This window comes from Tachysurus fulvidraco, chromosome 8 (genome assembly GCF_022655615.1).
Source record: "Tachysurus fulvidraco isolate hzauxx_2018 chromosome 8, HZAU_PFXX_2.0, whole genome shotgun sequence".
Lineage (NCBI taxonomy): Eukaryota > Metazoa > Chordata > Actinopteri > Siluriformes > Bagridae > Tachysurus > Tachysurus fulvidraco.
Window position 1 is genome coordinate 19,161,454 of NC_062525.1, and position 13,178 is coordinate 19,174,631.

The 13,178-nt window shown below is 35.1% G+C and overlaps 1 protein-coding gene across 1 annotated transcript; it reads right to left on the reverse strand.

The window, feature by feature from the left end:
* Positions 1-4,229: 4,229 nt before the first annotated feature.
* Positions 4,230-12,720, reverse strand: si:ch73-256g18.2. The gene is given in 4 exon segments (XM_027140670.2): positions 4,230-4,393; positions 4,395-4,775; positions 5,779-5,874; positions 11,784-12,720. Coding segments are annotated over 4 exon segments (549 nt in total). The 5' UTR covers positions 11,793-12,720; the 3' UTR covers positions 4,230-4,330.
* Positions 12,721-13,178: the final 458 nt, after the last annotated feature.

Consider the following 13,178-nt stretch of genomic DNA (forward strand, 5'->3'; position numbering starts at 1 on the left):
GCAAGGAGCTCTGTCCCAAATTGAAATAGATACTTCTGATTAATAAACACTTCTAATAAGCTGACAAACCATTTATTTAAAAAAATAAATAATTTGTGATATAATAGAAAGTTTTGAGCTGTTTTATGCAGTGTTGCCAGGATAGTTTACACTGGTCAGAGCTGCTTTTGTGTAATGCCTATTGTGTAATGTCTTGTATTTTTTGTTTGCACTGTCTTTTGTCCTGCACTGTCTTTTTGTCTTGATCTCTTTGCAGCAGGTTGTACAGGTGCACTTTATGTGGCTAGGACTACTTACTTAAGTCCTTAGCTCTGTCTTTGTTCTATGTACAGTAGCACTACGATCCTGGAGAAACGTTGTCTCATTTCACTGTGCACTGCAACAGCTATAAATGGTTAAAATGACAAATATAATGTTCTTGACACTTGACTTCTTCGTTAATGTTACTGTATTTCAATATTTTTTTTTTAAAGTCAGAAAGAATTGGTTCTTCATAGGTTCTTTCAAAGGTCACACTTTCAATGGTCTTTTTGTAGGGTTCGACTATCATAAATCTGCTGCCTCAGGAAACCTTTGTGTTGTCACAGCGTGGAACCCATTATAAATACACTTTACAGTGTATACTTTCGGGTGAAATTAAATCTGTAATATCCTCTCTTAAATTCTTTCTTTTTCTCTCTCTCATCGTTTCCATGTTAATGGTTCTTGTTCTTGTCCACTATCACATCAGTGATCTAATGATGTGACCAAAGCAGCTATCATGTATGTTTATTTGTGTAGCCATCCTCTGGGAGTGGCTTTGATAACCATTTAACCCACACTAACACAGTTGACATACTGCAGGGATTTCTGTAGCATTTATCAAATAGACATGAGGTTATATAAAGCCATTTGCAAATGCAGAGGTAGCAGATGGGATCTGCTGTTAATCCCATGCTGATCCAGGTCTGTTTGTGGATCTGCTTGGAAAAAAACAACATCAGAATCCACCAGCCAGCTCAACACTGCTGGCCTCCACTATCATTGGATAGCTGTGTACTATCATTTATTAGCTGTGTACCTTATTCTTAAACATGCTACATACATACAGTCTAGATCTATAGACTCATTTTCATGTTGGATGTTAGCTGCTGGCTTTTACTAACAAGTTACTTAAGTTATATATTTCATCATGTCTGTTTGAATAGAGATAAATTGGGACGGTATAAAATGTTCCAATTTTTCACTGGTCATTGACTATGAACCACAAAATAGCCAAAGAAAGGAATTATAACAGAGTTCACTTCTGTTTTTCCAATTTCCTTGCATCTGACCAAACATATTTATTTTCATTTTTGCTCATGTTATGGTGCAAATATAATAGAACATGGACGAAATCTAATCTGTTTACATTATTTGTCAGAGTTATAAAAGAGCTCTCTCTTTTAAATATGCAAAGTGAGTTCAAACTTCTACTAATATTCAAAATCTCCAACCTAAAAGATTTCTTCTCCTAGATTTATTTATTATTTATACATATTATATGTATAGATGGCAGCACTGTGCAGGTCCTCAGCCATGTCTTCTCTTTAGCATTTTTCTCAGATGATCTCAGTCTCTGGGCCCAGTAGCTACAGTATGCTGACACCATTTGTAGAATCTGTAAGCATTCTTGTTGTGCGTCCTGGATTATAGATGTTCCTAGAAAAGAGAAAAGGTTAACATTTGACACGGCTGTTTAAAGGATGGTGATGTAAATGTTCAAGTATAATTTGAGCTAATATCTAACTCTGGTTAAATTGTATGATATAGTTTAGTGACATGTGCAGATTAACAGTGAGAGAACACTTAAAAAGGTAAGCAACAAGACATATGATGAAGCAGTATATGTGTGGGTAGGTGGGAGGCAGTTTATTCATTGGTTACTTAAATAGTTATTTATTCATAATAAAAACCCCATTATCCTGGACAATGATGTGGTGGATCAGGAGGCTACCCTGGATTTACTGGGTGCAAAACAAGGCCATACCCTGGGTGGGACACCACAACATCACTGTTAATCAGATAGTCATGCACTCATTCACATCTTGGAGCAAGTGTTTAAGAGGTTGTAGGAAACCAATGCTGACAGAGCGATCATTGGTCTGAGCCTCCAACACCCCAATTCACTCAATTGATTATCCCTAATTAGTGCTCTCCATTGAATTCATAAGGATTGTAAATTATGAGATATTTTATTACATATTTACTTTGTTAAAGTTATGCTCTCAAACCTTCCAGGATAACAGAGGTCCACATTTGTACCAAGAAAGCATTTCCAACACCATCAACATGCACTGTTGACCCAATCAGGAAGGGTCCATGGACTCTTGTCACTGCTTGTGCCAAATTCTGTTCCTCTATCAGCACGATGCTGAAGAAATCTTGACCATGTTGTAGCTGTCGCTGCCTTTTTGAGAGTACACAAGGTGGTATATTCTAGGATATGATGTTGAGTTTCAGTCTGCTTTCTCTGTTTGTAATTTTGTTTGCCCACCATTCCTCTTTGACCCCACCGATGTACAAGCGAAGGACTGCTAGACAATGGTAACTTTTTTGTATTATTCTCATTAAACATATGTCATATAATTCAGTAAAGTGTGCTTCAATAGGCATCATCAAACACGTTTTAAAACAATAACAGTTTAAGTTGGCCAATACACCTGTATTGATTAAAATAAAGGGCCCAAATGTGCATGACAGTGTCCTGGTGCACACAGCAAGTTCCATAAAGGAACTGCTAATGTGGAACAACTAAACTGATCTTCAAGCAGCCCTGATTTAAACCTTACTGAACACCGGCTGCATGCCAAGCCTTCTCACTTGACATCAGTAACCAACCTCACTAAAGTGCTTGTGGCTGAATGCACACAAATCCCTACAGTCAATTTGCAAAATCCAATGGAAAGCCTTCTCTGAACTGTAGAGGCTCTTAGGGGAGGAAATAGAAAACAGTTCCATATTAATGCCTATGATTTTCAAATGAGATTTTTAAAAAGCACATTGGAATGTGATGGTCATGGCTCACATACTGTACCTTTAGCTATGTAGTGTATGTTTTTCCTTTTATGGCAGAAAAAAAAATTCAGAAATGGACCCACGAGGAATAATGTCCAGTTATTACAGTAACCATCATATGTAGATCAAATGAATGTATTTAGGAATCAAAATATTATGACTGTGATTTTCAAAATCTGGTCAAACAGATAGAAACATGACCAAAAATGCACATTAGAAGCTTTAGAAGACAATACGTAATCATAGTTAGTTGTCATAGTCATTGTCAAATATTTCCATCTTGCCAGCTTTATTGTGTAATATAACTATAACTTGAAGCATGATATGTCTTAAAAGTTAAATAATAATGACAATAGATAATAGATAGATAATAATCTTTTTTTATGTGTGTGAAACTGCAAAAAAGGACGTAGACTAGAGAGCTTTTGTCTTGGATATCTGTCAATTTGAGGTATAAAAAAACTGCATCAATTATATTCGTATATGCTTGGAAATATAAAGATTTCTAAGATGTGTATGAGAATAACCACATTAGATTTAAAGACAATGGTAGCATTTCTGACCAAATCTTTATGAACACCATGTAGTATCATAAAAATCCCTATAAAATTTGAAGTGTGTGTTCATAACTTGCTTGCAAAAAAGGTCTGAAAAGAAAATGGATCAAGAGTGATAAATGTTGTAGTTAAATAGCAATTGTAAAATCATAAAGAAAAAGTGTGTGTGTGTGTGTGTGTGTGTGTGTGTGTGTGTGTGTGTGTGTGTGTGTGTGTGTGTGTGTGTGTGTGTGTGTGTGTGTGTTTAATGAGAGTCTGGGAGCTGACGCAACAGTGATGTGATGCAGCTAGAGATAATCTTCCTGCTTCTAATGGCTCTTCCATCATAATGGCAAGCAAATGCTGTCAAATCACAAGTCAAACATCATCCATTTTTTAAAGCATGTATTTCATGTGTTCTCTAAAACAGCCACATTCTCAGTAACAAGAATAAGAAGTGTAAAAAAAGGGTACCTGATGAGTGAAAATGATAGGTACCTGAAAAAAACTTAAAATAAATAAATAAATAAATAAAATTTCTATACACTACATTAAAGCTTTAATGTTCTGGACACCATATTAATGTTGATTGCAGAATGAATGCAATGCATGTCTAATCTTTTCTATTCTTTTCTAATGTAATCTATTTCCCGTGAAGTTTTCAGGTTAAAGATGTATATTAAAATGTCTTACCTCTTGTTAGCTTGTTTGTAGGGAAATTATTCATAGTTTGGAAATTCAAAAGAAAATAAAGTAACTTATATTTTTTTCCTGTCCGAGAGACCTGCCGGCTGTTTATACCAGTGTGCTCCTCTTCTCACGTGTTTCAGGGTTGGGTGGCACATAGCTGTTGACACCAGTGTTGTTTTGCTCGTTAAACTGGGCAGATGGTGGAGAGTTTGCCACAAGCTGGACAGAAGTCTGCTGCTGGGGGGCTTGAGGCTCAGCATCATACTCCTTAGAGGGGTCTTTCCCTCGGCAGTCGTAGAGGACACAGGAGATGAGAAAGACCAGGAGCAGTATTACGTAGCTGGCAATGAGAATAATAAGGTTTAAAGTCACTGGGTCAATCTCTAGGTATAACTCCATAAAACCCATGGCAATGCTTCCTTCCTCACACTGTGCTCTGAGAGAAATGTAGGCACCATGGACCGTTGTCTTGTGTCTCTGCTGAAATATCCCAGAGAGCAACAGCAGGGCCATCTAAAAAGGACAGAGTGTATATGGAGCTTTGCAGTGAAAAGATTTTAATCCTCTGAGCTACTCCTCCATCCTCTAACCCTGAATTGGTGCAAACAGTGATTAAATCCTGATCCTTTTAATGACTACCATTTTTAGCTACCATTTTAATTTATCAATTGCTGCAAGATCAATTTTGACAAACCAAAACAATGCTATAGCACATTTACAGCACCAATGTCATTTTAATTAGATTAAATATTCAATACATAATCATTACATTTGCTGTATATTAGAGTATGAATTTGACTTCCACTGTGAGAAATGTGAGCTTAATGACTGTATATTTTTATACTTGAACTATAGGAAAACAGTGATTTGGGGTCTCTGTACATTAGTGCACACTATTTTGTCTCATATGTCACAGCATATTTTACTATAATTGCCAAGAGAGAGGTTAAAGAATGCTACCATCTTACAGGGTTTTCAATCCATCCACTTCACTTGATTAAGGACATCAGCTGTGCTGGTTTAGTACTGGCACAGAATCATGTATGAAGACAGGAACAGGGTGGATGACCACTTTTCTTGATTATAGAGTTGTTTTTTTCTTTTTTATTTATTAAGTCTTAGGATTCCACTCATTTGTAGAAGTATGTCATTTTCAGTTTTATGTTATTAGGTATAGACCTAAGTGTATGTCTTCCTATATATATAGCTGTATATATAACTGTCATATATACATTATTAGACATAATTTGACATTCTACTAAAATATTACCATCAAATAAACTGTATTTCCAATATATAAAATATATATTGCATAAGAGAGTGGGAATTTATGTTTACATGATGTGTTATAGTCTAATATCTCTATTCTATATGCCATACAAAACATCAGAAATGTAGTTCAGCTAAAACAAAACGTTGATATATACCTCGTCATGTAAACTTTTGTAATGTCAACTTTTATATATGTGTGTGTACATCTTTTTGGGTCTCGGGCTCTCTACAAGAGTGCATTTACTTGCTGAGTGTTTGTCCATATTGAGCTTCCAGCGCAACACAGCAAGGCCAAGCAGCAGAAGCAGCAGCAGCAGACTGCTGGAGAGCAGCACCAGCCCTAGGATGGAAAGCACAGGAGTAGAAGCTTTAGGCTACAGCTGTAACTGCAATGCCAATCATCAGAAGCACAATGCTGAATGGTAAAGTTTCAGCAATAGCAGAAGGCCTCTGTTGCTCCAGTGGCTACAGTCAGCTCCAGATCTTGGTCTACTATGGATTTTGTCCTTACTGCATGTTTAGAGCCCATGTTCAGGCTGTAGAATCACAGATGTTCAGAGCGCTATGATTTTATTTCAATACTCAAAGCTTTACTCTGTGGACCATTTACTTCTCTCCGTTACAGCATCTGGAAGGGTAAATGATAGACTGTGCAAGGTCGTGCTTCAACTGTTTTATCATTATTAGCTCTAACAAAGTAACAAATATTCTATTAGCAATAATTAGGACTTATACAGTTCTGTTCATTCTGTTCATAGTTTTTAATGTATTGCCATGACAATAAAGGCTAGTTGGCAAGCTACAAACTCTAAAAGAATGTAGTTATCTTAGTAATTGCAATTTTATAAGGAAAATATTTTAGTATCGGCAAAAGGTAATCTCAGTAATTAACTTACCATGTATTTTGTGGTGTGGTATATATCTAGTGTTTAGAATTATTATTATTATTATTATTATTATTATTATTATTATTATTATTATACTTTAATAATACTTTTAAACATATACTGTATAAGGATAGTGTTAAAGCTTCTTAGTTGTGCACCAAAAAACAGGTTAATTTATAACTTCAACAAGCTTATTCATTCATCAATCAGCAACTGCTTACTCCTTTTCAAGGTTGTGCTGGATCTGAAAACTATTCCTTGAACACTTTATTTAAAAAAAACCAACACTCACAATGGGATGCCAGTGTTTTAGAATTTATTTCATAACTAGAGCCTGGAATGATTGGTTGCAGTGATTCAGTAAAATTTCATCCTAAATTAAGAGAAAATAAGAACAATGACTATGATACGATATCATTTCACTTTCAATTTTACTCTAGTAGAACATACAATGTGACTCCTTTTATTGTTACACCAGGCTATTTGGAACTGTTATGGGACAGGAATGACGGGAGATATAGGGTCAGAGAAATTGATGAAAATAAATGGGGTCATTCATGATGCCCATTTTGAAGGCCAGCCACCAGGCTGTAGGGTGCCACATCGTCCCAGAAAGCAAAACAAGTAACTGGGCCACATCTGCAAGACAGCAGAGCATCCTAAACATTATGCAGTGTTATGGATTACTGACAGGTGTCCTAGCGTCTGACTCTTTCATCCACTATCTGCTCCTTTGCTTTTGTGTGTTAATCTGACTCTTACTCTACATCCATGTAAACTCTATATACAACGTGCAGGTGGCTCTTTCAATAAGCAACTGATTTCATAGAGACATGCCCTACATGGGAACAGAATACATTGTGGCTTGATCATTTGACTCCTTTCAATTCTGATTTAAAGATCTTTTGAACACAGTACACTTAAGAGCATTTGAGGAATACTTCACTTCCTGTACAGTGGGGCAAAAAAGTATTTAGTCAGCCACCAATTGTGCAAGTTCTCCCACTTAAAAAGATGAGAGAGGCCTGTAATTTTCATCATAGGTACACTTCAACTATGAGAGAAGAATGTGGGAAAGAATCCAGGAAAACACATTGTAGGATTTTTAATGAATTAATTGGTAAATTCTTCAGTAAAATAAGTATTTGGTCACCTACAATAAAGCAAGATTTCTGGCTCTCACAGACCTGTAACTTCTTCTTTAAGAGACTCCTCTGTCATCCACTCGTTACCTGTATTAATGGCACCTGTTTGAACTGGTTATCAGTATAAAAGACACCTGTCCACAACCTCAAACAGTCAGACTCCAAACTCCACTATGGCCAAGACCAAAGAGCTGTCAAAGAACACCAGAAACAAAATTGTAGACCTGCACCAGGCTGGGAAGACTGAATCTGCAGCAGCTTGGTGTGAAGAAGGTAAGCAGCTTGGTGTGAAGAAATCAACCGTGGGAGCAATTATTAGACAATGGAAGACATACAAGACCACTGATAATCTCCCTCAATCTGGGGCTCCACGCAAGGTTTCACGATACATGGAATGGGGCCATGTATCGTGAGATTTTGAATGAAAACCTCCTTCCATCAGCAAGGGCATTGAAGATGAAACATAGCTGGGTCTTTCAGCATGACAATGATCCCAAACACACTGCCCGGGCAACGAAGGAGTGGCTTCATAAGAAGCATTTAAAGGTCCTGGAGTGGCCTAGTCAGTCTCCAGATCTCAACCCCATAGAAAATCTTTGGAGGGAGGTGAAAATCCATGCTGCCCAGGGACAGCCCCAAAACATCACTGCTATAGAGGAGATAAGTTGGACGAATGGGCCAAACTACCAGCAACAGTGTGTACTAAAGAAGTGAGCTTCTGGTTTAATTGTTAGGACATTGGACCCTTACCACAAAAACCCAAGTTTCAGTCCCATAGAGGGAAATGGCAAATTTATTTTAGGCTAGTAAGAGAGAAATAAACATTGATCAAAATGAACTTAATAGCCATAATCCAAAGAAGTAATCTACTGGTGTAATGGATAGGACATTGGACTCTCACCACAAAAACCCTAGTTCTATTCCCACAGAGGGAAATGAGACTCATACAGTAGATCAAAGTAAACTTAATAGCAAACTACTAAAAAAGTGAACTCTTGGTTTCATGGTTAGGACATTGAGCTCTGACCACAAAAACACAATTTCATTTACCAAAGAAGGCGACAGTATGAAATCACAATTCATTGAGGCTAGTAAGAGAGAAATAAACATAGATCAAAATGAACTTAATAGCTGTGCACTAAAGAAGTAAACTACTGGTGTAATGGTTAGGACATTTGGCTCTCACCACAAAAACCCTAGTTCAAATCCCACAGTGAGAAATGAGAAAATTCTTTTAGGCTAGTAAGATAGAAATAAACATAGATCAAAATGAACTTAATAGCCATGCACTAAAGATGAAAACTACTGGCCACAACTTAACGGCCATGCACTAAAGAAGTATTTATTCAATGTTAAATATTCCACACACTCATATGTCTCTGTTTACACACAAATGAATTTTTAAACCTGTAATAATGAGAATAAAAAAATGATCATGTCTTCATTCTGAACAAAACTGACAAGTAAAATAAATAATTCTGTATATTTATAGTCCCTTAAAAATACACATTCTATTTCTTTTTTTCTTCCCTGTGTGAAAGAAAAACATGACAGTCACTTAGAACAGAAACTAATCATCTTTAAAGTGAACACAAGTACTGTAAGTATAATCTACTGGATCTGTTTAGTACTTGTGTTCATCACTGTACTAAAGTGTAAAGAGTAAGTCACAGATCCATTTTCTGTTTATGTGTGGAAAGAAAGGAAAGTGCCACAGGCTGTCTTCTTGGATTTAGTGGGTTTAATAATGGGGGAAGACACACAAAGGGCTAGAAACTAAAGTGTCATCAGACACTAGTTAGTAGTGATGTTACCAGTGACACCGATGAACCGATTTTCATTGAAGCTTTGTATCGAAGCTTGATTCGTTCTGGCAAAATCACGTGACCAATGACGTCCGAAGCTTCGTTTCACACACACCCACGTGACTGCTTCGTTATCTGAAGGTTTAAAAGGTTGTATTGGAGTATTACATGGAATCTATTACTGTATAGCGAGTTTAGGAGAGCTTATTGTTGCGAGTTGTCAATGGAACCTGTTACAAAAAAAAAAAATCACGTTCTGAAATGTGAGAACACTTTCATTTGATTTCACCCAATAAGGTGGATATATATGGTTTTCTTGTGAAGCCTATATTTATAACTTCACTCATCATTGGGCAATTATACGATTCAGTGTAGCATTTAATGTCGTATATTTTGTCATTGTCATATATTGGATACGAGTAATAAGTTGAAAAATATAGGGATGCAAGAAAAGCCTTTTGTGCACCGCTTAATACCATGATCTTTTTTTAAATGGTTCACATGGTTATACTTTTGAGACAAGGTCTATCCTTAATCAGTTTTTAGGTCCACTGTTTGATTTGCTCACAGCAGCTGGCCTATAATAATAATAATAATAATAATAATAATAATAATAATAATAATAATAATAATAATAATAATACATCATTCAGGATGAGGCATTTTCGTGCAAAGCATGACAGAGCCAGACCATCTGTCCAAGATGTAGCCAACAGCCAAGGTTAAAGCCTACTTTTAATTTTATTCACTTGTTTCAGTTTTAATTATTAGAATAATTAAGTGGTTTAAAGTGCTGCTGTTATTTTGTCATCATCAAAATAGTCTCTCAATCTCTTTGTGCTGCATACAACAAAAAGTTAAATGTAAACAAAGTACATTGTGCATAATTAAAATAAGTAAAAAAGTAAAATAGTAAATTATAGAAATGCAATACACTATTGTATTTAATATATTGATTCATTTATTTATTAATCTATCCTTAATTTGTCAATCCATTAATTTTTGCTTCTAAGATTAATACGTTGTTTGGTTGTGGAACATTCTATAGCACTTTCACCAGCAGAGGTCCTCACCGAGCTCTGATTTGAAAAGCTTCGAGTAATGAACCTTTTTCCGATACAATTGGGTTGAAAGCTTCCTGCTTCGAGAAAGCTTCACTTCGCATCACTAGTTAGTTAGACACTAAAGACAACAAACAAAGAGACAAAGACTCAGCAAAAAACAAACACAAGACAACTGGTATAAATAAGGAGAACAATCATTGAAACACAAGGAACAGGTGTGCAGAGGCAGTATTAAGGATAGTGTTGGGCAAACACGTGATAGACAAAACAAACACAAAAGCACATGGCACAAGTCACAAAAAAATGCCAGAAGGTTCTCCTAGTGTCCAAGTAGGAAATAGTCCCAGCCATTCCTGACACTGTAATCATAGAAAAAAAAATCTCTTCCTTGTTCACTTCTTAATGATGAAATAATTATGCATGTTAGGTATTTCATTATTAACCTGTCTGCTAATTTCTCTTGTATTGATTGTGGATGTAGGAAGGGTCTGCTTATTTTTAACTAGTTCCTGGATGTTGGTTTATGTTTAGGGAATAAAATGGGTGCATCAACAATCTGTTTTTTTTTTTTTCGGTTTTCACCTGAGGTAATTTTTATTTTATGGTCCAAACGGTTCAGTATCTGTCTGTAAACTTCATCGATAAAAATAGTCAGAGATAAAATGCAGACAGAAACACAAGTTTCATGTCTTTATCTCTACACAAGGTGGAATATCAGTGCAGCTGCTTCTGAATTTTGGGATGTCGCTACTCAAGAGGTTTAAATTCCCTCTTATTTGTCAGAGTTACAGATTCATCTAACATGAATTTCTAAATGTGACTTGTTTCTACAATATTAACATATGACTTGATTTTGTTGGCATAATCACTGACATTAACAGACACCAACAATATTGTGTATATTATGTTCACACATTTAAAGCCATCTCTAAAAATACAATGATTTAAAAACTCATTTTCTTATGTCGTGAAACTCTTCTGTTGAACTTAAATTTTTTAAAATAAGTGATTTGAAAAAGGTTTGAAAAGTAAAGAACCCCCTTTGAAGAGTTTAGACATGTAAACAGGTCAAGATGTGGAGGAATGTAGTCACACAGACCAATGTGTCACCTTCTACAAAAAACACTCAAATATTTTTACACCAGTGTAATCATGACACTGTTAATACCGGAATGTTCATTGTACAAATAATTTTAAAATAAAACAGATTAAAATTTAAAAAACACAGGGTCATGCTTTTGTACTGGATAGTACTTGTTCCTCTTTAAATGTTTTTCCTCGTAGCTTCCTGATCTGTTCATCTTTAACTAAAACCACCATACAGTTAAGAAACAGGAATGGTACTAACCTTTCTCATTGATCTTCACATCATAATGGATGTAATGTAGATCTACCCTGATGCACTTAGAACCTCCAGGATCACTGATATGCAAAGTAAATAATCTGCAACAACAAACAGCTCTTTTTACATCTTCATCTTCACATGACAACATCCTACACTAGCAATAAATTCAGTTCACTTTTAAGCTTGATTGTAGATTTGATTTCTTCATCAGTCTCTATATGTCTCACCATTTTTTAAACTATGATTGTGTGTAATATTTGAACCTCTTGAGTATTTTATATTAATGCCTGAGTTAGACTGCTAGTCTACTAACTAAGAAATGAATAAATATGATGTTTTATTCTCCATGTTTGTAGCTTAATATTTATACTAAAAAAGGCACAGATTTCCCTGTATGATGAACTTGATGATGTGACTCCATTTGTGGCTTTAAGTAATACATTTCTTGCTGTTTGTTTCTTGTTGTCTTTTTGTGGGTTTACCTCTTTGCGCTTTGCCTTTAATGGTATTTTGTGGGCTAAATGCAAGTCAACAGCAGTGAGTTTAAACACTGCGCATTTCACTGTGCTTTGCGTTTACATGTATTTTAAAGAAATTCAATTTAACCTAAATTTTTAATGAATTTAAGTTCAGTATATCATGCGTTTTTAAACAGAATCAAAACTGAAATGTGTTTAGAATCATGTCAATTTGTGAAAATTGTAAATTCAATAAAATGTCTAGCTATAGTGTCTGGTTAACTCAACAGTTTAAGTCTGGATCTAGCATGTATACAATTTTTTTTATGGCCAATACACCAGGATTGTAAAAATGGATTGTAAAAGAAAAGAATTTGGTTTAGGTTGTGTAACTGTTGTGTAATATCATTGTGTTATCCTAGTGCATGGATTTATAATTAACCTAATTTCTGTGGACTCCAAGTACAATCATATGGGTATGAATTTATATTGAATTAAATGTAATGTAATGTTTGTTTGGCAGAAATAAATAATGTAAAATAGGTAAGTATTACATGATGTACTTACTCAGATTTTTAAATAAAATAATCAAAAAATACAAATCAGTGCCAAGAGTGGAAACACTGACACAGCCAAATTACCTGAAAGACAGAGAATAATTCAAGAAATATAGAACTTTTGCTTGAAAAGGTTCAGTGGTTCATTGTATACACACTTCCAACTCAGCACACAAAAACACAACTAAAACTGAAATATAACATGATTAATCTGATTCTATGGTATATAATTTAGTAGGTTTGACCAACGAAACAACAAAAAATGAAAATATCTTTAAAATACTTAAAATTATGTTAATGCATTTAAATATGCATGCATTTAAAACTTTATATAAATATTAAATAACCTCCAATACTGAGGAAAATATATTACATTTATTAAT